Source organism: Myodes glareolus, chromosome 27 (genome assembly GCF_982192425.1).
Source record: "Myodes glareolus chromosome 27, mMyoGla1.1, whole genome shotgun sequence".
Lineage (NCBI taxonomy): Eukaryota > Metazoa > Chordata > Mammalia > Rodentia > Cricetidae > Myodes > Myodes glareolus.
In genome coordinates this window covers 35,855,308-35,882,061 of record NC_142052.1, presented here as the reverse complement: position 1 = coordinate 35,882,061, position 26,754 = coordinate 35,855,308, and the positions used below count along the sequence as shown (strand labels likewise).

Sequence of the window (26,754 nt, the reverse complement as noted above, 5' to 3'; positions counted from 1 at the left end):
GGACGTATGTTCTTCCAAATGCTCCCGCATAACTGCTAAAGCCCTCTCTACTAAAGCAATGCGTTTGGTCACCTGTGAAATGCTGTCTCAATGAGTGGCCATTTTTCTTTCCCCAAATATCCCATTTTTAAGGACCCATTATTTCTTTGGATGGGAAAGAACCTTATTGTTCTTTTTTTAAGATTTATTTATTATGTATACAGTGTTCTGTCTGCATGTATACCTGCAGGCCAGAAGAGAGCTCCAGATCTCATTACAGATGGTTGTGAGCCTTCATGTGGGTGCTGGGAATTGAACTCGGGACCTCTGAAAGAGCAGCTAGGGCTGAGCCATCTCTCCAGCCCCATTATTGTTCTTTTTAAAGGATATGTTTTTAATTGAAATTGAATTACGTCACTTTTCCCCTCTCTCCAGTCTCTCTCTACACCCTTCTCCAAATCCCTCCCATGTCTGTGCACACACTCTCAAGCTGAGAGATTCTTTTCTTGAGTCTTGTTCATACAGGTATGTGTGCACAAACATTAGTCTTGACTTTTTTTCCACATTTATCTTTATATGTGGAGCATGGGGGAAGGCCGTTTTCATGATCCAGGGTCAATTCATTTTTTCCCCGTTCTACATAAAGAATTCAACTTCTGAAAGGTTAAACAGTAAAGCTGAACTCAGTGTTTTCCCTGCAACTTCTCAACCCAGCAAAGCAGTTCCCGAACCTGTTTATCTTTTGTTGTTGTGGTTGTTAGTGAATGTTGATTCCTTGAGTACCTGTGTTTGGGGACAGCCAACTCTTCTCCCCTCCTTCCTAGGCTCTCCATCCATGAACTCCTTGGGTACCTGTGTTGGGGGACAGGCCAGCTGTTCTCTCCTCCTTCCTAGGCTCCCCATTATTGACTCCTTGGATACCTGTGTTTGGGGACAGGTCATCTCTTTTCTCCCCCTTCCTAGGCTCTCCATCCATTTTTCTTCCCATTTCTCCTGCTCTCCCCTTTTTGTCTCAGACTGACACCTGGCTGTTGTCCCATCACTTACATTTCCAGTTGGAGGCATACATGTGGGCAGACAGAGACTAAACTTGAGGCAGAATGAAGTCTCATGCAATAGCCTTCTTGATTCAGCACATCAGACAATAATTCATCTGAAGGTTGAGAAGAATCACGTGAGTAAGGTGTTCGATCACAAGGGCAAGGTAAACATGGCAGCATCACGCTTTTCCAGAGAGGTGTGTGAATGGCAAGAACTGAGGCAAACTCACTCCTATCTGCTACACCTGGGTGGAGCACGGACACACATCCCAAGTGTAAATCCTGGTTTCTGGCCTCCATCTTTGGAAGCCCTGCCCCTGTGTCCCTTGCACCTTGACCTCTCCCTGAGGAGGGTCAAAGTAGCCCGCCAAACCTTGACCCCTCCACCAGAAAAGGTCAAAACCACTCCCCCAGGCTATTTAAACTGCTCCCCAAAAAATAAACACATGGTTTTCCCTCTCACCACCCCCATCCCGGTGTTCACAATGCGGTTTTCTGGTTCCTCTCAGGGCCACTCGAGAGTGCAGGAGTCCAGTTAAACCTGGATATCTTTTAATTTGGTTTGTTTTGATTTGGCTTGATTGGGATTTTTGCGTCGGCAGACAGCTCGTGTTAGAAAATATGCCTAACACCAAGAACAATGTGTTCTGAAGAAACTGAGGTCACAAGACACTGGTCTTGTTTTCTTCGAGGTTTCTCACAAGCACTGAGGATTCTCACATGACTCTGTTCTTGGGCTGTGTTCTGACATCCAGTTACTGATTCCATTGGCTTCTGTCTCTCCTTTCCCCCAAACACCGCTGCCCTCGTAATTGTCTAGAAATGCTTTCATCCCGAAAGTCAAAGGCTCTTTCTAATCCACACATGCTTAAGATCACGATCCTGGAACAGAACGCAAAGCTTTCCTAGCTTGGAGATTTGTGCTGAATTTTGTCTTTGCCTTTTATGACATTTCAACGTGGAGCGCATCTTAGTCTTCACAGGTAACTAAAGACTGATTTTTAAACTAAATAAAAAATTGCTTATGTTTTACTATGTACGCCCATGGAAAGACCTCTTAGAAGTTGGTAGCAATGGGTCCAGGTCCTCGTTTTAACAGCACTTCTGCCCTTTTAGCCCGGCATGTGTCTTTCAGCCCTGCAGATAGTTTTACTGGTGTGCCTTCACGGAGCAATGGCTGCTCACAGTGGACCACGGCTTTAGTTGCGGTTTTGAAGAAACTGAAAATCTGTCCAGTATAAGTCCTCATCCAATGACAACATCAGACAGGTATCATATAGTTCACAGTAATAGGGAATCCTATTGGGAGATGAATGTCTCTGATTCTATTTCTTGATAGATACAGACATTCTTGATTATCTTTCTTACTCTTCACGCAGGACTGACCCTGAATCTCCTACTACGGCTAGTCAGATTTGACTACATTTCATTAAGGACTCACCATTAAGTCCTTGAGGTGATTTGGGCAATAAAGAGAATATACTGACTGAAAACCTCACCTGGTTCCTAATGATCAAGATTGTCCGCACATGGGCCTCCGTAGGTTAGTTCTATATCTGTACACACTTGATTCCCAGGAAATCCTTTCTACACATAAGCAAACAGCATCCCCCACAGCCTCGGATTTGGCAAACCCAGAAAAAGGAGCCGTTTATAAACAAGGGTGGATTCTCATTGGTCCAGTTTAAGTTACATGGCAAGTCATTATATATGAGGTGTGCCTCTGATATTTGATTACCCAGTCCTGGCTTATACATTCCTTCTCCATTTTGAAGCAAACTCATGAGGGAAAAAGGTGGCAAGCCATAGAAAACTCTAGATGAGCCAGCAGAAGACAAAAGAGTACTAAGGTTCAGCTTCTTGAGTTCCAAGGTATGATGGCGTATCAGTCAGAGTTCTCTAGAGCAACAGAACCGAGAACCTATAGAATGAATCTCTCTCTCCTTCCTTCCCTCCCTCTCCTCTCTTTCTCTCTCTCTCTCTCTCTCTCTCTCTCTCTCTCTCTATATATATATATATATATATATATATATATATATACACACACAATTTATTAGAAAATATATTAGAATAATATATATTATATATTAGAATAATATATATGATTTATTAGAGTAATATATATGATTTATTAGAATATACATATATATCACATATATAATTTATTAGAATATATATTAGAATAATATATATGATTTGTTAGAATATATATATATGGAGAGAGAGAGAGAGAGAGAGATGAGATGAGATGAGATTTATTAAGATGACTTACAGACTATGGTCCAGCTAATCCAATAATGACTGCCTATGAACGGAAGGTCTAAGAATCCTACAGTAGTTGCTTGGTCCATAATGCAGGATGTCTCATCTGGTCTTCAATATATGCCAGAATCCGGAAGAAGTAGGCTCTACTGTCAGTGAAGAAATTGCTGGCAAAGGGAGGGGGGATGCTGGAGAGATGGCTCAGAGCTTAAGAGCACTGCCTGATCTTCCAAAGGTCCTGAGTTCAAGTCTCACCAATCACAAGGTGGCTCACGACCATTTACCATGAGTTCTGATGACCTCTTCTGGCCTGCAGGCACACATGCAGGCAGAACACTGTATACATAATAAATAAATTTTTTTAAAAAAAAAAAAAGAAAGAAAGAAAAAATTGCTAGCAAAGTGAGAGTAAGCAGGCAAAAAGCATAAGCTTCCCTGAACCCTGCGCTGGAACAAACCCTCCTCCCTTGAATGGCTTTGACCAGGTATTTTATCACAACAGCAGGCCAGAAACAAAGGCGCTAGGCGTGCCTAGCAATCCTCCCTGGAGCGTGCAGATTAACCAGTCCCTCGGTTTTCTATTCTTACTTCCAGATGCAGTATGTGTCAATATTTTAGTGCACACACACTAAAATATTGAAAAAAAGAAATTCCTTTTCTACGACCCATAGTAAGTTTGTATTATTAAATGTTTACTTTCTGGCCTAAGAAATTTGCCAATCTTATTTAGCACGGAGTAAACCTAGGATGTAACCGGTCCTGTCTCCGTTGCTGGGATCAAGGCAATGAGGTTGGAAAGCCAGAGGTAATGGCTCATGCTTGGGACTGCAGTTCTCTGAGACCAAAGGAGATTGGAGCTTGAGAGCAGCTTGAGCTACCATCTGCTGGAGAGATGACTCAGTGGTTAAGAGCATTGCCTGCTCTTCCAAAGGTCCTGAGTTCAAATCCCAGCAACCACATGGTGGCTTCACAACCATCTGTAATGAGGTCTGGTGCCCTCTTCTGGTCTGAAGGCATACACGTAGACAGAATATTGTATGCATAATAAATAAAATGAATATTTAACAAAAGGAAGAGGGGAGGAAATCAAAAGACAGCGTGCTTAGACTGACATATAATTTTATAAGGTTGCACACGCAGCTAATACAAGACAGAGCTCGGCCTCCAGAGGGACTGTCAAGTGACGTCTCTTGCCTCTCTCTGATGCCTCCATGACACTATATTCTCCCGGATTCTGTCTAGGAGAAATTCTTACAGGTGAGAAAAGATAGACAGTCCGGAACGCTACTTAGGAGCATTTGTCCACCGGACTCAAGTATGAAATAAAGTATCAATAAATTGTGTCAACCTGCCTATGTCTCTTCATCTGCGGTAAATACACACGCTAAGTTCCTAGTTTAGAAAATGATAAAAGATTAATGGCTTCTTTGAAAAGCTGTGAAGTCGTCAGTTTATGCAAAAGCGGCTTCCTGTGTGACAAAGTCTTGCACAGTCAAGGTTAATCAGACACAGGAAGGCTGTGTACACTGCTTCAAATCTATCAGGATGTCAGTTCATCATTCAGGAAAAATTGAATACTTAATCTTTACAACCACTCAAAATGAATCCTTATATGTGTTAGCTGTCTACGGTCAGGCTGACGGGAGCTCTAAGCTAAATCCCTTAACCTCGGTGATGGTTATCACTGGTCCACTCCATTAGACGGGAAAGTGTCGCTAACCTGGGCCAAGAGAGCTGGAGCCCTTCAGTCGATGCACTTAGCACCGGGCAGCTGCTGACAGGAAGCCGAGTCCCTGGCTTGGCTCAGGGCAAAAGTAGGAAAAGAGGGAAGCACAGGAAATTGGTGCTAGAAACGTTGCCCCCCATGAACTAGGCCTTCCGACACAATGCCGGAAATGAGCCGAGGTCGAGACTCCAAACGGGACTCCAAATGAGACTCCAAACACTCTTCCCTGTGTTTGCCTGATGCGGGTAATCGCAAATAAGGTCAAGCCCTTCCCTGGTCTCAGATTTTCCTGGCGGCCCCCTCCCCCAGCCGCCACCGCCACCCCTTTTCCTTTCTCTAACCTCTTGTACCTCAATTAGTTCCTGAGCTTGCCCTTTCCCCTCATACCCCCCACTCTTCATTATCTTCGGGTATGAATCCTCAGCAAACACAGCCCTAAGACGCTGAGAAGCTGGGGGAGCCGCCCATTTGCACAGGGGTAATGATTAGAAACGTGCACCTTAATTTGCATAATCCCTCTTCCTTCTGCGCTTCATAACGGTCTTTGATATTTTTTTTTTCTCCCTCCAAATGGCATGGGTTGGGAGAAAGAATTAAGCAAGCATCAAAGTTCTGGCTCCTGTGTTCTCAGCTATTACATTAATCTTTAAGATTTCCGGTCCCATTTATTAAAAATCAGTGACTCATCCAACTTTACACACAAATCCATATCACAGTTAATTAGAATTTTGGTAGTCTGTTTGTCTTTTCCTTTATTAATTCCTGCAAGCATGAAGCAAGCCTGTGAGCAAGGCTGTGGAAGAGAGAAGAAAAGAAGTCAGACACAAGCTGTCAATCAACAACCAGCAATGGTCCCATGGTTGGTAAGTGCATTAGAGGGGAGCCTAGGTCCCTTGGGCTGAGGGAGCCGCCCTCTAAGCAACCCAGGGAGTCAGGCTGGTCTTGTTTGAAGTTGAGATTAGTTCTTGGCCCCAACCTCTAAATCAAGGACTAGAGATTAGAAGCAAACAATGGATTTTTTTAAAGAGAAATGTTTACTCATCCACAATCAGCAAAAACAGTCAGTCCTTCCTGTGAAGTGACTCTATCCTTCCTTTCTGAAAAGTGTGTGGGTGTGTGTGCATGCGTGCCTGTGTGTGTGTGCAGGCATGCACACGCATGCAGGCACAAATACCTTTGCAAAATTTAAGCTGCAAGCAGAGAAAAAGGAAGTGTGGAAAGCAAAGTGGATCTAGACTGGAAGCGAGACCACAGGACAGAGAGAACCTGGACACCAAAGAGGCTAAACACCCTGGTAAGGCAGGCTGGCCAGGAGACACTCGCAGGGAGGAGCTGAGAGCCACCACTCCAACACCAGGGTTTTATTGCATATTGATTTTGCTTTAGGAGGTTTGTGTGGAAATCACATAAAACAGACAGAAAACTAATTTTCTTCCCAAACTGCTCTCGAAATGGGTTGGGGACTCTCTCGATGTATTTTCTTATTTAAAAATATCACTTGCATTCCTAACATCCTGCAGTCTATAAAGAAAACACAAAAGGAGAGGTAAGAAATGCGAGGCTCGGCACACAAGCTTAAGTCGCCCACGGAGAAACCACATTTGAGTTTTGGGGCGCAGCGCATTCGTACATTGAAACTACCTTTTTAAAAAAAATAAAATAAAATTGTTTAATCACATGCTGTGTGGAAGGCAAGCATTTGGAGCTCTGGGCGTGGGGAACCTCAAAAGGTACTATATCCTGGATGGGAGGGCTGATGTGGGCATGTCGGATCCTTGCGAAGCATTTTTCCCACCCAAGTTCTGGAAGCACCATCTAATTCGGATGTCCCGGATGCACCTCTGCGTGGATGGTCCCGCTCCTCAATAACTGCCCGCACCTCCAACTCAGCAGTGGCCCTGCTGCCAGCACAGGGCCAGCAATGGGCATCCCAGTGGCAATGCCCAGATGCCCAGCCCGGTCTAGAAATGCAGCAGGAGCAGAGTCACCTCCCTCAGCCTCGGCTCAGCCGGGTCTGACTCCTTGGCGGGTAAGCAGAGTTGCTGGCACACAGTTCGGTTCTGTAGCCGGCCCCTTTCTCCGGGTTCCAACAACGTGAAATGGCACGGAGAAATTCTGGGCTTTGAGAGTTTAGAACTTCATGCCGCTTCCAGTTTGCCCTCCTGGAGGCGAACAGGAATGTGATCCCGTAGTTTCCGGCCCTTAGGTCTCCCTGCGCTGTGGACCCCCATCTCCAGACCCAAGTCTCCCATCCTTGCTATCACCATTATGGACTCTCCTTTAGAATCATGGGGTAAAATAAGCTTCCTTCCCAGAGCTGATTCGTCATAGGATTTTATCACAGCAACACTGAACACTTCACAATTGACTCTGCTGAATCCGCGTCCTTGTGAGTCCCTCTCTGCCATTCATGCCTTTTGAGATATCGCCCAGTGCTCTTCCTGCTGCGCCCTTTGACCCCTGCTTTCCCAATTGCTGCAGTTAGTAGCATCAGTATCTTTCACAGAGCGCTCCCCGGCTGATCTTAAGGAACTGCTTTAGTTTTGAAATGCAATACGAATCTGCTGTATTCCAGTGAGCTATTCTCTTCTTCCATTCAATGCGTGTGTTGGGCAGAATTCTCTAAAGGAGAATAACCATTCTCTCTCTCTCTCTCTCTCTCTCTCTCTCTCTCTCTCTCTCTCTCCCCCCCCCCCTCTCTCTCTCTCTCTCACACACACACACACACACACGAAGCAGGTTTCAGTACGTTGACTCACAGGATACAGCCTGGGTAGTTCACAAATGGCCACCTTCGAACCAGAGAGGATGAAAACCAGCCAGCTCTTCCGCCAGCGAATCTGGACTCCTTAGCAATCCCAATCCGGTGCTGCAGGAGAATCCTGGACACTTGTTGGAACCCGAAGAAGCTGGAGTCTGCTACCAGCGAGGGACAACGGCAGCAGTGGTGGCGGCAGTGGCAGTGATGGACCCTGTATTAATCGCCCATTTCTAAGCTCAGGGACTCGAGGGCACCCAGAGCACAAAGGGGTCCGTTGGAAGTCATTCTGTTGTAATGGGCTGGTTATCAGCGCCTCCTGGTTCCTGAGCTCCTCGGCTGGGAACCATGACTCCTTCAGCAGAGCATATACTCATTGGGAAGGCAACTACAAACACTTACTTAGCACTTAGAATTTTCTAAGTACTTAGCACTTAGGTATACCTCAGCTTACCTGAGGCTACTACGTCATCAGTCTCTCTCAATGGAAGAATCAAGCTTGCGGGCCTCCTGATGCCAGCAGAGGCATTTTCAAGAAAGGTATCTCTTTCAGTCCCACAATTAGGCAGAGTGCTAGCCCCACCTTCCCAGCAGGGGATCCGATCCTCGCTGCCTGAGGTTGACCCCTGGTTCCGAGGACATTCTAAGCAGTCCTAGATTGTTAGGCATTAATATAAAGCTTCGCCAGTGGAGGGCAGCAGAGAGACTGTGTTGGCGGGAAGGACGCCAGTGCTGGGCTTCCTGGGTTGGAACGCGCTCCAGCTTGGGAGACTCTAGGGAATGCTCACCTCCCTGGGAGTGTCGTTGGCACTCCAGAGGGGAGTCGCCTCAAGGCTAGCTCAGCCAGCTTCCCAGTGTGTCTTCCACATACCCAGTTGGTGTCTTCCAGGCTGCCAGCACCCACTTGCTGCGTCCCCCAACCTGCGTCACCTGAATGAACTTCTCTGTCAATCAACAGACCACAAGACACACCCCCTGGACTCAGCCCCAGGGCCAAGAAAGAGCTTCTCTACACGGGGGATGTGTCTCAGAGGCTAGGGATACTTGGTGCTCTTCCAGAGGACACAAACTCTGTTCCCAGCACCCACATCTGACCCCTCAAACTGTGATTCCAGCTCCAGGGGTCTGACACACGGCATTTAAAAAAAAAATAAAAATTAATGCATGGAAAGAAAGAAGGATTCTTAAGAAAGAAGAAGTCTTCCTGGACTAGCTCCTTCCTCAGCTCTTCTGCTTCCGTCTTAGAGAACCCCCATCCCTTGCACCCCCATTCTGCTTGTCTCTGTTTGCCCATTGTTCATTGATGCCCTGATGCTAATTAGGAAAGCTTGGTTTTGAATCTTTCCACGCTCCAAACAGTGCGGTCCCCGTGAGTCCAGGCTAGCGCCCTAGTACAGACGGGAGGACTGAGGAATCTCCTACTTTCTCAACTTTCTTAGCACATCAGAGAATCTCAGGGGTCCCACACACCCACCCTGGGGGCTGCTGCAGTGTTTTGAATATACGCTTCAACCAGCTCCAACGCCAAAGCATCCTGGACCCTTCTGCTTCTTCCCTCTTTCTTTTACGTTCCCACTGTGCGTGGGTAGTTACGCTCCTTGAACGGAGACTGTTGTTGGGGTGTTTTGTCCTCCCCACCTTTCCCCGTAAGCTTTTCAGTTCTCCATGTTTCTACTAAGATGTCCTCAGGCACTGACTGACCCTCTCCTCAGAAATCCCTACTAAATCTATTCAAGGGGTGGGGCTATACATGATCAAAACACATTGCGAGAAATTCTCAAAGAATTAATAAAAGAGGCCGGCTCATTCTTGCTTTTTATTTCTGACTTTTAAAACATACTTGTTTCTTCTCTTACATGTCCATAGCCTTGTAGGGTGCCAAGTTCTCTCACTCGAGTCCTTAGTCGATCTATCATGGTTGTTTTAAATGATGGGTCTGATAAAGTCAACATATCTGCTTAACCTTTTAACATACCCTTGGTGTATTCATAGCCAGGCCCAACGCATGAAACAAAGGAGCTGCTATGAATAGCTTCCTAGTAATACAGTAATAATGTATATAGTAATAGTATTGCAAAGTTTGGGAGAAGTGTCTTAAGCCTTGTTACTGGGTCTCTGTCTCTCCAGACACAGAGACTCTCTGTTTCTTTGTCACACGTGTTCCTCAGTTCTCCTGCCCCCATGAAGGTGGTACAGGATAGCCAGACTAGCCTGGCTAGGTATTTCCTGTTCTTGAGTTGTCGGACACTGATCATATTATGTCTTCTGAAAGCACACCATGTTAAAAGGCCTGGGTGACTGCCTTTGTTTGGGCTCCCTTGTTTTTGATCTCAGATTGTTTTAGTCTCAACCTCCATCTTTCCACTCATCACTGAGCAGTTTTCCCCAGTTCCCGCGGAGTTGTCTGTTCCTGGGTTTCCACTCCTGGATGATTCTCTTGTTATTTGCCTCCCACTCCGGCTTCGGGGACGCCGCCATTCCCTCCGACCTCACTGCTCCCTCTGTCCTAGGAAGAACTGCCCTTAGCCTCCCACTCAGACTTCAGGGACGCTGCCTTTCTCGCCTACCTCACTGTTCCTCCTCCTGCTGTCCTAGGAGGAATTATTCTTACTCTACCCAGTTTGTGGTCGCTGTCAGGATGCAGCGGCAACTCCTGCACCCCATGTAACGAGTTATTAGACTCCAGCGTCGAGGAAATAATACCAAGAAAAAGTTGGCACAAAAGTTGGTTCCAACACAGTTTGGTTGGATTCACTGTGGCAAACACCACAGACAGGAACGCTGTACCTACGGAAGGCCAGCCCTACTGCGTCCTGAACTACCATTTGGTCCACTTAGGTAGGTCCTCATCAGCTCTTCTGAAGGGGCTTTCGAAGACACTGGTGATCATTTCTTAGATTATTAGTTCCTTAGAGATCACAGACTAGCGAAGTTTTGATCTTCTCGGTCCTTGCTGGGTGGAGTCCCTGGTAGAGAAGAAACCTTCTGGATCTGCTGTTTCTCTCAAGCTCTGTGCTCACAGAGGGCATAGAAACTCCCTTTGGGGGGCTGGAGCGATGGCTCAGAGGTTAAGAGCACTGACTGTTCCTCCAGAGGTCATGAGTTCAATTCCCAACAACCACATGGTGGGTCACAGCCATCTATAATGAGATCTGGTCCCCTCTTCTGGCATGCAGGCAGACATGGAAGGAATGTTGTATACATGATAAATAAATAAATCTTTAAAAAGAAAAGAAAAGAAACACCCTTTGGCTCTTCTCAGAACAATTAGTGCCTTCTCGCCCTACAAAATACATAGGTGATTTTTAGAATTCACAGATTTTTAACATTATTTTCGGTTTATTGGCATTATCTTGGTGTGCATTTTCCATCTTGTGTAAGAAAACAGCCCTCTGAATTGGCCCTCTGGTCTTTTTGAGATGAGCCACAATTCTTTAAAAGATTCCTTTCTTTCGGGTCCAATGAGATGCTTCCAGCTACTCACTACATTTCTTGCAAGTCTCTAAGGAGTCCTTATTCCTTAATAGGAAACAGCGTTTAGAAGCTACAGCCTTGGTTCTGGGGACTCCTTCTCACCACTCTTCACACACAAGGACTATAAAATGGGCTATTTCAAAGAGAAGCCATCAGTATTTCATAATGATACTTCCCAAGAAAATTGTCTAGCTGATTACAACTTATAGACTACTTAGCATCTTTTTTTGACAAGATTTTTTTTCTTGATTGCTGATATTAACAAAAACTGTATTTTACCTTACCAGAAATATATATAATAGCTTCTGAATCCTATTACCAATATGAATGTTGCTTCTTTATTTTTTACCTTGAGGCGTCCCCAGTAAGAATGCACAGACAAATACTTATTTTTATAACACTTGAAATAATGTCTATTTTAAGGGGCTAATATAGCTGGCTTCATTCATTTTGCCTTTGCTAGGATTCTATAGCTACTTTTTTGTCTTCATTTTAGGATGTGTGGCGACAAAACCTTGGCATAGTCCCAGCTCCAAAGCTTTGTAGAGGGCAGCCTCTTCTGCAGAGAAGAGTCCTGCAGAAAATAACCAGGCTAGCTAAAGATAAAACAATTATATTTTATTTATTATAAGGAGAAAAACCTCACGAAGCAGGAAACGAGAAATCCAAGCACAGTAATGTTCGGTGGGGGGGGGGGGGACGCAGAGTGTGTGCACAGAGGTGTGCACTTTTTTACTTTTGTCTAAACAAGAGCGATCCAAGCCCAATACAAAACTATATACAATTAAAACAGATATTAAGTATAGAATCACAAACAGCATGAGCAATATTAAGCTAATATGGGTGAATATGTCTTGTTAGGCTTCTGCCATTGTGTCTTATTTTCTGTTAGCTTTGGCCATGGATAGCACACCACTTCAAAAAGGCACAGCCAGTGGTGTGCACTTAGCATTCTCCTGATCAGCTGTTCTGCTGGATCAGCCTGTCCTGTTCTTCGCATTACGGGATGCAAGGTGGCTGCCCCCTCAGCTGGAGCCGGATAAACTGTAGATTCCTTATGTCTGCTAGATGGCAGGCTGTCCTGGAGGTTCCTCAAATGGCTTCTTATCCCTGGCAAACCTAGTACTCATTCATATTTGAAACCTCAGGACTCCAAGAATATGAAGCAAGTACCATGTACAAGTACTGGCTAGTCTTTGGTGGGCATTGTTCATCACTATGGTCGTCTCCTGAAGCAGAAGCCAGTAGAGATGAAGACATGCCGAGAGGGAGATCAGCTATCAGCTACTGGAAGCTATTGGTCGCGATGTGCTACCGAGAGCCTTGCCCAGCGACAGTACGGTGACATAGGGCCAATTCAAGAGTGAATTATGAATAAAAGAGATTGCTTCTTCAGTCACCAAGAAAGCGTGCCGCCAAACTTCCATAGCTTTCTCTGTCTAAACATGGAGTACTTCGGCGTTATTTTAAAACAATTCTTGCGTGAACGAAGTTGGGAACTATGGTGGTTTGAATAAAAGCGACCCCCATAGGCGCAGAGGGCATAGCACTATTACGTGTGGCCTTGTTGGAGTGTGGCCTTGTTGAAGGTGTGTCGCTAGGGGGTGGGCTTTGAGGTCTAGAAGCTCAGCCTGGCCAATGTCACTTTTACTCCTGCAGATCCAAACGGAGAACTCTCAGCCACCTCTCCAGCACCACACTGCCACGCTTCCTACTGTGATAACGGACTAAACCTCTGAACTGTAAGCCAGCCCCAATCAAATGTCTTCCTTCCTAAGAGTCGGTGTGGTCATGGTGTCTCTCCACAGTAATAGAAACCCTAAGACAGAAACTTATGCTTTTAAGCAGGACTGGAAAGGCTCCTATCTGTCTGCTTCTGTAACTTCCTATATGTTAGGAACATTTTCTTCATATGAATAAAACATGCTTCCTGGTTCATCATTTGGTTTTCATTGTATTCTATAATTGCAGTCAAATTTCTCAGTCTTTCCTTTAACGCTTATATATTTGGAGCCATTTTCTCCTCTATTCTCAAGCACTGGGGGAGTTCAAGGCTTTATTTTAAAATTTGTGTAAGAATTTGTTGCAATGGCACTATACTAACGCTTAAAGTCCACATTTCCCTTGCTGGTGTAACGTGCCACTTGACTGTAGACCAGATTAATTAGGTCTGTGCTCAGTTAGCATACTGATCCCGGGTGAAATGCTGAAGTCTGGGCTTCTCTCCTCCGTCTGCCCCTCTCCCTAGAGAATTTAGTAACTAACCCCAATCCTGTCTCTGCCTAAGCCCTATCCAGTGTGTCAGCAGGAGCCTCAATGCATCAAGATCACTCAGCAGTTAAATTACAGGGATTTGTGTGTGGGATTTTGTCATTTCCTCCGCGTATGATCTCAGGCAAATATACTCTATCTTTCTGATGAAGATACCGCCTCCGTCACAGGGTCATTTTATAAAGTACCAAAACATAGGGAATTTGCCGGCATAGAAATGGTGTATCGTCAGTGCTCAATAAATTAGTCTATGACAGGGAAGACTCCTTAATCCCCAGGTGATAAGAACGTATGCAAATGGGATGAGATTGACGCGGAAATGATTCTACTGGCCGTGAAACTGCTCAGTGTTGTGAGCAAACACACACAGAGTGGGTAAACTTTGCTAAGTAAGCGATGTGGGTATTCTAGGTATGCCAACTGAATACCCCCTTATCAGCGAATGCTGTGAAAACAGAACAGCATGGGATGTTGGTTATGCATGCCCATACACACACACGCACACACACGTGTGGGAATTGAGCTGAGCACCTGTACTGAAAACTCGGAAATTTCTAGGCAATGCTCTGCTCTCAACTTTCCATCCCAGACTTGGTGCCCTGTCCTACCACAGGGTCCTAGCTGAACCCTCCAGCAGTCAGAATGGTGTGCCCGTCCCCCGTCCCTCTGTCACAGCTCAGCACTGTCTGTCCCGAGGGCTTGGGCCTCCAGGTAGGAATCTCAAGCTATAAATCCCTTTAAACTGAAAAAAATTTTTTAACATTGATGGCTAGCAGGGAACATTGGTTTCGTGGGTGTTGAGAAGCTTAACAGAGAATTTCTAGAGGGTTTCTGGAGCATGAGGCACTTTTTTAAAAAGCCACGAAGCTCACCTAAAATCGGTGCATTTCACTGTATATAAATTTTACACGAAACCTTGAGAATCCCAATGAATAGCCGTGTTGGAATATCAAGAAAAATAATACTGTCCGAAACGGATTCCGATGGATTCACTGGGATACACAGACAGTGAGTGAGATGCTAAGACAAAATGCAGGTAGTGAGAACAGGTATCTATAAAATTCAGCATCTTATAAAATGCTGAAGATGTATTCTATGTTTTGCCCTAAATTGCTTTATGTGCAAGTGCACAGCAGTCACGTCATGTAAGTGGGAATACCTCCTACTGTGCATGCCATTTGTCCCAAGCCACTGACCTGGTCCCCCCGCCCCAACAGTTGCCCACAGGAAGCCCTGTCTAACTACACACTCCTGAGCAGGTCCAGGACCCTCTTGGGCAAAGGAGAATGAAGCCTGGTCCATTTGACCAGGCGATCAGATCTTTGTAATGAAAGTCCAACCCTATGTGCTGTCACAGTAGATCAGCGACGCACGTGCTGTTCTATGCCAGGGAAAGGTGCAGAAACTTAAAGCTTGTTCCCGGGAGCTGGGCCCAGTGGTTCATGCCTTAGGAGGGGGGAGGAAGATCAAGAGTTCAATGCCCGTCTGGGCTGAATACCCCCCACCCAAATATCTCTTTTTAAATTCACGGAAATTTCCTAATATTCAGTTGAATATTTTCTGAATTCTTTCCAAATGGCATGGAGGGATGGTAACATTCGTCTTCCTGTAGCCATGAGGGGCTTTATTTGTTGAGTCTTGGATATGGAGATGCTTGGTACACATTGACTCGGATTCCTCACATAGGGCTTGACTGCCCCACTGTCCTAAGTTAGGTTCCCGTCATGGCATGGGTAAATAGCAGACGCAGGACTCAAATCAAAAGCTCTTCCGCTCAAATCCACGCTACCACTTTACATTCTGACATGGGAGTTTTGATATGCAAAGTTCATACAATGGCATGAACCAGCCATTTGTCATAAAACACCGCTGAGTAACAGGTTAGCTCCGAAGAGCAACTTCACAGAGGTTAGCTCCTAAGAGCAACTTCACGCTCTGCTTTGTTCTCACCAAAACGCATCTTTAGCGACGGTTTTCACTAATCCTAGGACTTGCCAGTAAAGGCTGGAGAAAGGGCTCAGGTGGTTAAGAGCACTTGCTGCTCTTGCAGAGAACCTGAGTTCGGTTCTCAGCACCAAATGGCAGCCAACAACCATCTCTAACTGCAGTTCTAGGGTATCTGGTGCCCTTCTATCCACCGCAGGCACCAGCCACACATATGAAGGCAAAGCTAAACATCAGGGTAAAACACAATTTGAAAAATAGTCTTGGCGGTTTTGCTTTTGTTTTGTTTTCTGAACAGGGTTTCCCTGTAGTTTTGGAGCCTGTCCTGGAACTAGCTCTTGTAGACCAGGCTGGCCTTGAACTCACAGAGATCCACCTGCCTCTTCCTGGGATTAAAGGCTTAAAGGCGTTCACCACCACCGCCCAGCAGCAATCTTGCTTTTGTCTGTATCTTTGGGGCAATTCAATATTTGATCTGCTTAAGGGATTTTCTATTGCCTAGTTACTATGATTACCTCTTAATGTCATGAATTTTCTGAATCAAGCAGATTAAAATTGTTACCCTATGGGATAGTGGACCCTCTTCTCACCTTTGCTAAGCCAGATTTGTTCACAGAAACTACTGAATAACTCCAGTAGATGGCTCTAACGCTGACAATTTTTGTTGAAGTAGCCCAACTGAGTTCTTAGTCTTGGGGTTAAATACTTCAAACTCAGGTGGGAATTGTGCTTAAGATGGGCCTGAGACCTGAAGGTGGAGATGGTGTGTTCTCTGCATCCCCAGTAACGTCAATGCCTCTGAGACTGTTTTTATACTCATTTTTTTATATAGAGTTGAGTGACAGGAGTTTGAGATGCCACATTCACTTCCTGAGCAAAGCTTTAAAAAAAAATGTGCTTTAAGTTTTAACCTCCTTTTCAGGAAGGAAAAGTCAGTTTTAACTAGATATAGGTCAGTGAGCCCATGATACTCCTCTGTAGAGATCTATTCTTAAGTTAGGCACCTCTAGGACAGCCTGAGCCACAGTAAAAACTCCTCTCAAGAAGATCTGAGCTCAGCTTTGGTGTAATTTGAGGGATTCTGTTTGAACCTAATTAAAATTTTCCAGCATTCCTATGTAGAGGGCCTAATGATCTCTATTCAGAAACACTTGCTTCAGGTCGTCGTCAGTCTGGGCTTTTGAGAAACATCCTTCTAACTACATCTTTCCCTGTTCAATACAATTTCTATAGTCTAGATTTACACAGAAGGAAATGAGAAAACAATCCTAACGTCATGCTATCTCACTGTGAAAGGGAGACAGCAAGGACAGGAGACAAGGATCTCCAAGTGTTTGATGCAGGTCTTCCTGACCCAAGCTTCCTTCTAGGTCAGAAGGCAGTTCATAGTGGTGAAAGACTACATGTGTGTTATCTGAGTTATACTTGACATGTATTCAAGGTTACTCCATAGTCAGTCTGTGAATAAGAAAGCTAGCCCAGCTTGAATCCAGATGGGAATGAATTTTAAATACCAATGATCTTTAACTTTATCTGGAAATGGTAGGCACTTTTTTTTTTTTTAAAGCATGCTAATAGCTCCTCAATGTGTGTCAATACGTCTGCAGATCTAAGATACTACAGGTCAGCAGTGAACTGTCTCCTTGCCCTAGATGCTTAGGGCACACCCTAACGTTTTGGATTGTGTTCATGACTCTTCAAAGGACTCCAACACCGATTGGCCGAAATGTTAAATGTTATTACACTGAACACCTCATAAAGGTTTAAAAAAAATTCTTCAGGTCTATTATGGTGCACAAATGCTGTTAGTAACTTAATGGTCTTGATTTTGAGTCTGTGGTTTCAGAATTATCAAGTCTTTGTTCATTCAGAAATCTGGAATAATCTGACTACAGCCTTTGAATCCAAATTGTAGCATATTCTCAATAAACCAAACTTTGAGGCATCTAGAGAACTTAAACATGCCTAGAAAACCATTTTCCAGCTTCTTCCCTGGGTGATGGGCTGTTTTCAAAGGCCACAATATGACGTCAGCAGAAACATGCCTGAAGCGTTATCATTAGAGCTGCCTTGTGAACTGTGGGGCTGTTTAACCACTCCCAGTTACAACCCTCATCTAGGCGCTAGGCATGTGAGGACCTCACTAGCCAGCTCTCTCTGCCCTCAACCTCCTCCTGCCGTCCCTGTAACAGAAAGACTGCAACCACCTGATCCTTGTCTACTAACAAGGATCAGCCTCCAGGCGGTCACAGGTGAGGGCTCAGTGAGCTTAGTGCTTGGCATAGGCTTGTTTGGGAACGTGTTCTGTCGCTTCCGGGGCTTCCTGGTCATCGCCAGAACCTCAAGAGTCACACAGCCTAAAATGGCTTCAAGCAAACAGCCAGCATGCTAATGACACCCAAGAAGGAAAGCATTTCGGCAACACATGTCACAGTCTCTGTAAATGGAAACTGTGGTGCTCGTTTGTACTACTGGACTGCACAGCTTAAAATATATATAGATGGCTAGTTAACCTGCAAACCATGCTCTAAATATCTAGATGGCTAGTTAACCTGCAAACCATGCTCTAAATATCTAGATGGCTAGTTAACCTGCAAACCATGCTCTAAATATCTAGATGGCTAGTTAACCTGCAAACCATGCTCTAAAAACAATCACCCTTCAAGTTTGAACACCAAGCTACTAAGACTGGAGAAAGAGTCCAACAGGGAGTAGGTATGGTATAGGAAAGCCGGGCTGTTTAAGTGCTTCTATGAAGGCAAACTTCAGTGTTTGGCCATCTGGACATTTTTGGACCTTTTCAGTGTTTTGGACCACTTTGTGGCAACTCTGGACACATGTCCAGACAAAAGGGACAAGCTGCCCTGATCATTGTTGCTCCTCTCCAGAACCGTTCCTGGAAACAAGGGGGACCCAATCCTAGAAGTACGTTTCTACACTACATGGTTTTTGTTTCACTGGGTCTCGTTGAAAGGTGTGTCAACGCTGGTAGCTGACGGCGTCAGGAGGAAGGCGGACACTGTCTTCCATCACCTCCTGATGAGTGGCAGCCAAGCAGACTGGGAAGGCAATTAGTCATTACTGTGTGGATGTCACTTGGCTTTGGTTTTGGAAGTGTTCCTTAAGAAAAAAGAAACTTGTTAATACATCAAACCACAGAACATGTCATATTACTGAGAGACGCGTCAGTCATAAGTAAAATCTTAGACCGTGTTCTACTTAAGCTCAGTACCTCAAAGCACACTGACACTTCCACACGGAGCCTGGCATCCCCTCTGTTAACATTCTGACCATACGAGATGTGACTGATCATTTGCCGGAAGTTACTGTCATTCCCTACATCCAAATCCTAACTCCTCAAAGGAGTACCACGGCTGTTTTTCCCAATCACGACTTGCCTGGGCACCACAGTCAGGAAGACAATGCAGTTAGGATTGAGGGTCCAGCGATCCACATCTTACCATCCTTCGATCTGTCAAAGTTCAAATCCTTTCCTTAGAATTACCTTTAACACCACATCTTCCCACACAGAAAAGCACTGCTGCCCCTACCTCTTATAAACATTAAGGTGTAAATTATTTTTATTTAAAACATCTGTCATTACAAAACACAAGCTACTTTTACTCTTAGGTAACTTTTTTTGAAGCATTCAGCAGTGTAAACAAAAATCATAAAAAAAATCACAAAATAAAATTAGCTATAATTATTAATGTCTGAACAAATGACCAATTACCTATAACATCAAGACCCTGCACCTATAAACCATACGTAAATTCCCTGCAGTTTCTCAAATGTTATAATCTCCACGAGGAGCCTAATATATTGCAAACTGAAAATCTGTTCAACGAATGAGAACAGAATCTGGCACAGATTGTACCGAAATGCTACAGAACCTGAATAGAAGAAACTTACTTATTGTACCGTGTGTGAGGTGGGGGGAGAGAGCAGGCACAGAGCTGGGGAGCAGCCAGACCGAAGCTGCCACAGCTTCAGGGAACTGGGCTGTGTCCTCACAGAACAAGACATTAGGACACACAGCCCCCACCCTACCATCTGCAATCGAGGTATATACTTCTTAAGCCGTTTATCTTTGCTAATAAGGCTGTGTGATTTGGGTTCGGAAACTAAAGCGCGCGCACTCCTCTAGAAGAGAGGCCGTGCCTACCCCAGCGTGTTTCCTTCTACCTGATGACCTGTAATGGGTGGTCACGTGGCTGGAATTTATCTACCACCAGTGTTTTGTTTTTAATAAGACCAGCCAGGGGTGCTGGTGCACAGCTTCACCACAGCACCTGGGAGAGGGGGACAGGAAGCTCTGGAGTTCAGAGGCCTGCCTGGACTACAAGTTCCCACCCAGCCAGGGCTGTAGAAGACCCTGTCTCCGAAGGACGACAGCTACTAATGAGAGCACCGCCCCCTGCAGCAGCGTGAAGACTCCGTCCGGTTCCACCGACACTCCACAGGGTCGTTTCAAGAAGCAAACATTCAGGGACTCCGCTGTAAATTTTTCTTCAAATGTTTGTAACCAATGGTAAGTACATTATCTTAAACAGTTTCCCTCTAAAGATAACTTGTTCTATTATTACACGCTTTATTCCATAATTCTGATAAAGAATCTGGGTTTCTGGTAATTACACAAGAATGCAGGATGATTCCGTCCTTGGACAAATCTCAACGGCAGGCCAGTCACTCCAGGCAGGCAGTCACCACGGGGCCACAACACTCAAACCGCTGCCAGCACTGGTCAGGCTTCTGGCTGGGGTGGAGATCACTTCAGCTGGACATAGCCCAGTTTAAGACAAAAGAACATTTTCCATGAAATGTTACGGCAAACATTACAAAATGTACGCAGAAGACTCACCAAGGCTATAGAAAGCTGGTGTCTTAAGGAACTCACCCTTGAAACAGGGACGGGTTTTCAAGTGATACCCAGTAAGTTCTTGCTCTAAAAATAAATGTTCCTGCTTTCAGAGTTCCTATTCTTCAATAGGATGTAACCGAGCGGCTCAAGGCTTGGAGGAAAAACCAACCATTCTGAACAAACCAAAACTATACAAGGAAACCCGTAAGAGACAAACTTTTCACAGTTAACAATGAAAAAAAGTGCACTAAGTGTTCAAGTCGGGCAGGTAGTTTAAAAACTACACGTGTCTCTTTGGCTTAGGTCATCTTTTAAAGGTTCTCCTTGGATCCCTGGCATTACTGATTGTGGTCATGACTGTCTGACTACTCCGAGCTCCTGGTAGCTGGGGATTGGTGGGGTCCCGGCCATTGCTTCTACCAGTATATGGAAGATGATATCCTCTTGATTCGGGGCCAGTCTGAACACCATTTCCTGCGATAAGAATACAAAAACATTAGCATCATTTTTCAGAAGTGGTCTCTATCGTGCTACAGAAACACAATCATTTAAAGCTCTTACGCACATGGTAAGAGCTTATAAATATCACAGGAAACAAGTACCTTTATTCTATAAGGGAAAAAGTGGGTTCCGGGCCTCTGTATTACCAAATACATGACCTCGGTACTGAATGAATAGAAAGGAGAAAACCTAATGAGCAATAAAATTAGGAATAGACCGTAAAAGATCATTAACTGCCTGTCCTGTAAATCAAAGGAGGGGCAGAGAACTGTTTAATGTTCCAATGTGATCAAACTATTGGCAGATTTTCCACGAAGTGAGCTGGTTACAAAAGCCTTCAGCTGCCCTAACGAACTCCATTCACAGAAGGATGCATCTAAAAGACACAGGCTCCGGCAATCACCGGTGAGGGCTGCGGAAGAAAGGCTGTTCTTTGTTAACGCCTCACGGCCGCTACTCTACAAACAGCACCATTTTCCTGGGCAGGTCCCAGTGTGCCAGAAGACCTAGTAATTCTGCACAGATTATCAACAGCCACTACATCATATGCATTTGTAAAAACAGAAAAACAAAAGATCTGTCTGAGGGGTACCAAAAAGAGTCTTCTTACTAATCAAGGGGCCGGGGTTTAAATACAGGGGGTGCTCAACACTTGGCCTGGACAAGCATGCTCTAACTTCTACAGAATCACTTATTTGAGTGTCCTTGCTTGCCAGAGTTCCCATTAAAGACAAAAAATTAGACCGAAAGAGAATTTTCCCTTTACGTTTTTCATAGTTCCCAGAATGTTCACATGTCATCACAAACATGGACAAAGTCTTACCCAGTGGTCCAAACGCACTGACGCTCGCTTTATCATTCTGCACCTGAAAGAAGTTTGAAGTTCGGCAAATGAAGACAGAAGTAACACATGTAGAAAATATTTTTTTTTTTTACTTTTAAGGCTTCAAAAGTGATTTTCCACGATATTTAATGATCTGTCTAAGTCCATGCAATGTTAAGGCTTTCAGAAATCTTACCCAAGCTTCTTAATAGCTTTTATTACACCCAGTATTTCCTGATTATTACCTTTACTCTGCAAAATGCTAAACAGCACATCTATATATTGTTACAAAGCATACGGACTCACAGAATCTATGTGATAAAAGCTACTTTGGAGATTTCCTTTGTCGAGCCAGGGTCTCATGACCTTTCCTCCTCTCTCCAACCTCCCGAGAAACAGGACTACAGGCCTGCACCACCACACCAGTACTGGGGGGCAGAGCCCAGGCCTTCATGCATGCTTGGCAAGCAGTCTATCTCTTAAGCCAAACCCCTTCAATCTTATTTCACAATTCTTTTCATTACAGTTTGGACATCAGAGGTTTAGCCTACTGACAGAATTAACTCAATCATAAAAATATACCATGTACTTGGATTAATTACCGGTTTGTTCTGCTGCCCTCTGTAATCTGGGTTTGGCTCACTGAAATTCGGCACTTCTGAATACACCATACAAAATCTGGAACAAACCAAAGGATAAGTAGACTGGTTTCCCAACGTTTTTTTGTATAACCTCCTTAACTCTCAAGAATGAAAACCTTCGGTGTCAAAGAATTACCTTAACATTAGCGAGCTAATTCAATTAATTTGTGATTTAAAAAAATCCCCTAAATAACTATGTCCCGTATTAACACCTGACTACTTGATTCTCTCATCGAATCCCTCTTGTTCACTGTGAATCTGCAAAGATAATTAAAGGCGAAGAACAACTTCTTCATGACTACGATAGAGAATTGGCTAGCAAGCCACCACGTCAGCCCAGGGCTTCTTCTAACTGACAATACAACTTGGCACCCTGTTCACACAGGGTTTTCTTAGCTCTTCAACTCTAAAAAGAAACTAGATCCAGTTGGGAAATGTCTGAAATTGACCCCGACAAAGACGAGCCACGAGTGAGTGACTTCCTGTGGTTCTTCCCTGAGTCGATCTCCATGACTGTAACATCTCTGTGTGCGTCACATCTAGCCAGATCCTGTAATCCTGACCCAAAGACTTCCTAACACAGGACACTAAAGGGCCGGCCCCATTGGGGCTGCTCTCAACACACCTGAGTACTGACAGGGTTTAAGCCAGTTACCTCCCAACAACATGAATCAAGTGTCCAAGGCTAAGTAGGCAGTGTAGAGTTGGCACCAAGTATTCTGAAGACATTATTTGAAACTTCGTCACACAAAATGGACTTCAATACTCACTCTCCAATTTTTTGAAGTTCACCGCCTCTTCCAGTATAAAGTGTCAGGCATCCTTTCCACATTGATGCATACCTAGCGGGGAAACAGATCAGGTTTTCAGAAGAATGTAGAGCTCTGTTTCCTTTCCAGTGTATTTCTGTGTTAGATACAAGTGCAAATCAACCCTTCTACCCACCGTGTCAAGTCAAATATAGCCCATGTAACTCTTCTGAGAAATGATACGAAGAAAATTCGACTGCCACATTACGACATAATCATCTAAATTATAACCCTAGAAAAAAATTGTTGAGCACTGCCGGAGACTGAACCTGGGCCTCCCTTACATATACTCAGCAAGCACTCAGTCACTAAGCTAGGCTCCCAGATCTTGTTTTTAATAAAAGCCTTATATTCAGACAGCTCCCTAAGCTGTGCAGGCTGGTCTTGACCTTGTTCTGTCGCCCCGGAACCCTTGCCACTTCCTGTCTCAGCCTCGGGAGGAACTGGAAAGCCAGGCATGGGCCCCTGCGCTAGCTAAAGGAAAGCTTGACTGGGCAAGCTGACCTGACCCTGACCGGGAAGCTGAAGCAGGAAGAACTCAATTTCTGCTGCTAGCAGCTCCTCCTCAGAACCCACTTTAACTCCTCGGTCGCCTTGCTTTCGTCTCCCTTCCTCTTCCCCCTAACTGAGCTCCACGCGAAGTCTACAGAGCGTAGAAAATGCGTGTTTGCCTCTAACCGTGCAACGCAGAAGATCTTACAGGCGTCCCTTCTGCTGAAATTAGGTGCCCGTGTTTTAAAATAATTTTAACCGCAGTCCAACAGTCCGTCGAGAAAGTGTAACATTTTCTTCTAAAAGACAATGTGGAGAACTTGGACCAATGGAAGCAATTCTTCACTGACAGCAAAGCAACTCCGCCTGTGCTAACTACTGATAACATTACCCCTTCTCTCCCCTCCAGAATCGGACAGACCAAAGTCTGGTTTTTCAATGTTTCTTTGTTCAACCACCAAGGTTACCTCATGGCTTAAATATGGCCTATAATATATATTCACTGCTATCGTTATTAGTGTTGTTATGGGCCTCACCATAGCCTCCAAAGAAGGACTTCTTCTTGGCTGAAGTGACAAAGATGTAATGTCATGTCACAATGACTCAGTGTTTGAGAATAAGATGTCTGAGTCCTGACTCTCACTTCCTGCTTTGATGACACTCAACCTCACTTCCTGAAAATGCTGTAAGGCCTGCACCACAGTGGCAAAGAGTTCCTGCCCCGGGAGATTCTCTTAGCCAACATCAACTACCAACTGTTTGGTCCTGGTAGTGACCAATAAAATCCGTACAATTCTCATCATGTAGGCTTTCAGATTTCTAAGATTCTTTTCTGGCCTTTTCCTAAGTGTAACATTTGGGAAAAAGTGTAAAAGCTGATGAAAACAGTGCTCCGCCTCTGTAGCCAACAGTCTGCCAAGTAAACGTTCTGAAGGTATCAGACACCCTCTGCCACTTTTTGTGTATTTTGGGTTTTTTTGGAGGGGTGGGGTGTGGTAAGAACACTGATCTTACAGAAGAAATCATTTCCACAACCATTTGAGACACGGTCTTCATCTTTTCTGAGTACAAATAGGACCACAGAACATGTTAAGTTCAAGCTAGGACTCAGATGGCAGAATGCTTGCTTGCCTGGCATGCAGGAGGCCTCTGGCTCATCCCCAGGACATTTTGGGTCCATGCCTGTAATCCCACCGCCTGGGCAGTGGAGGCAGGAAGGTCAGAGGTTCAAGCTCTTTCTCCTGGACATCTTAAAGTTCAAAAACAACCTGGAATACAGGAGACACTGTTTCCAAAAAGGGAAGATAAAAGAGCAAAATTCCCAGCTACTGAGTTTATGCCCATACCACGTAAACAAAAACTGCTGACAGGATTTCAAGGCACTAAAAAGGGAAGGATTTGGAAGACACTGTATCAAATATATGGGCCGATTATAAAAGTAGTGCAGGTCTTAATCGCCTACTAAAAGGGCTCACTAACTCCCATACAGTATTAAAAAAAAAAAAATACAACGAACCTTTCGAATTGGAGGTGAGGAGTTAGTTCTGTACCTGAAATACGCTTAGCCGCAAAAGGTGAGCTGAGGCCAATTCTGCCCCCCCAAAACAGCTCACAAGTGTCTTGAAGTGCCACATGGAAGAGCCAGGCAACTTAAGAACTCTGAGAACTTGGCAGGCTCCCATAACCCGGCCAACCCTGCACCTTCCCCAATTTATGCACACCTACCCTCTGGTCAACCGAATAATATCCCCGGTCTGTATGAGCCCTCCGATCTCATCCCACACAGAAATTGTGATGCTGCCCGTTCTATCAGCTACTTTGCAGGATCTCACTTCATGGCCGTCTTTGGTTTTGGTCACGCGTCCTGTGAAGATTTATAAAAATCCAAAAGAGGGGGGGGAGGTGTGTTAGATAACGAGGCCGTTCAGGGCAGCTGCCTCACCGTCCTAGGACACGGTACAGGACTGGCTTCTGTCCCGGGTTAGGAGCCGAGTCCGGCCTAGGGCGGCTGGGAGCACGTGGGGGCGCGGGCGGGGGTGGGGGGGTGGAAAAGAAGTCCGAACGCTCGAGGGCGTGGGGTGGGCTGCGGACCCCACTTACCTATCTCCAGGACAATAAAGACGACATTTAAGTTTTTCAGTCCGGCCTTAATGTCTTTTATAAAAAGCGGAGGGTCGTTGACCCCGAGCATACTGAGGCAGGTGCGGCTACGCTGCGGACACCCGCTGGGCAAAGCTTCCCACCCTCCGGGGCCAAGGGGCAGAGCCGGGGGAGGGGGGCAACCTGGGGCGGGGCTGGTGACCGGGGTCAGAAGCGGTTAGGCAGGGGGCCGGGGAGACCAGCCCTGGAGGCACCGAGCCAAAAGGAAGGAAAAAAAAAAAGAAAAAAAAAACCGCTCACAAGTTCCAAAATCAAAAAGACGACGCGCACTCCGCACACCGAGCGGGCGGCGAGCAAACAAGGGTGCGGACTGCAGCCGCCTGGGCAAAGGGAAGAGGCAGCCGGGGACCGCCCTGCCCGAGTCTCGCCGTCCCTCACACACAACACACGCACGCACGCGCGTGTCCCTTCGGGCTCAGGCTCCGGGAAGAGACCGCGACAGCAAACTACCGGCAAAGCAGCCGCTCAAACGCACAGTCAGCGACTGCCGAGCGCGCCCTCCGGCCGGCTTTATTACTCCCTCGCCCCGCCCATTTTATGGCGTCACGCGACGTCGCCACGCCCACCAGCCCGCCTATCTGGGAAGCTCGGAGCGCCCCGGCCCGGCGCGGCCGCCCTAGCCCCGCCCCAGACGCACAAGCCCCGCCCCCGGCGCGGCGACCTGCGCTCCGCCACACCCTCCTCTCCCCGGCCGGCTCTCCACGGTCTTCCGGGTCTCGATCGAGCTGGTGGTTTGGCCTCTCGCTGAGAGCTTGGGCTTCTTGTCCCTGTCCTCGGGGGACTTCAGTCCTCCAGCCTGGCCCTTTCGCACCGTGATCCCGTGGAACGCTGCCGTCTCGGACCCCATGGGTAGAGCAAGTGTGCTGTTGAGAAGGAACCGGGCCTCGGGAGAGTGGGCGAGCGGGATCGAGGAGCCAGGCCCCAGCATCCCACCCGAAGGGAGCTTGCCCACCAACTTCCCTCCTTTAGGCGTGTTTAAAATTGGGATCCGGAAAAACGAGGTTGTCTCTTAC

The 26,754-nt window shown here is 45.7% G+C and overlaps 1 protein-coding gene across 4 annotated transcripts; it reads right to left on the bottom strand.

The window, feature by feature from the left end:
- Positions 1-19,017: 19,017 nt before the first annotated feature.
- Positions 19,018-26,227, bottom strand: Nabp1 (nucleic acid binding protein 1). Of its 4 annotated transcripts, XM_087902272.1 has the most exons (7): positions 25,982-26,227; positions 25,307-25,445; positions 24,713-24,849; positions 23,051-23,122; positions 22,242-22,317; positions 21,640-21,682; positions 19,018-20,789 (listed from the first exon to the last, which is right to left on the bottom strand). In XM_087902272.1, the coding sequence occupies exons 4-7, from the start codon at positions 23,110-23,112 to the stop codon at positions 20,620-20,622; spliced, it is 351 nt and encodes a 116-aa protein (XP_087758398.1). In that variant the 5' UTR covers positions 23,113-23,122; positions 24,713-24,849; positions 25,307-25,445; positions 25,982-26,227; the 3' UTR covers positions 19,018-20,619. The 4 variants fall into 4 exon arrangements, with proteins under 4 accessions (XP_087758398.1, XP_087758397.1, XP_087758396.1 ...); XM_087902271.1 differs by lacking the exon at positions 24,713-24,849 and having other exon boundaries at positions 25,982-26,225; XM_087902270.1 differs by lacking the exons at positions 24,713-24,849; positions 25,982-26,227 and adding an exon at positions 25,682-25,959.
- Positions 26,228-26,754: the final 527 nt, after the last annotated feature.

What these genes read in the sequence shown, in the direction of transcription:
- Nabp1 (XM_087902270.1), bottom strand. Translation starts at nt 25,772, where the DNA reads ATGCTCGGGGTCAACGACCCTCCGCTTTTTATAAAAGACATTAAGGCC. An exon ending in CTTTATTGTCCTGGAGATAG is followed by an intron (nt 25,446 to 25,681) that starts GTAAGTGGGGTC and finishes AAATCTTCACAG; the next exon opens with GACGCGTGACCAAAACCAAA. An exon ending in ATTATTCGGTTGACCAGAGG is followed by an intron (nt 23,123 to 25,306) that starts GTAGGTGTGCAT and finishes TTTCCCCGCTAG; the next exon opens with GTATGCATCAATGTGGAAAG.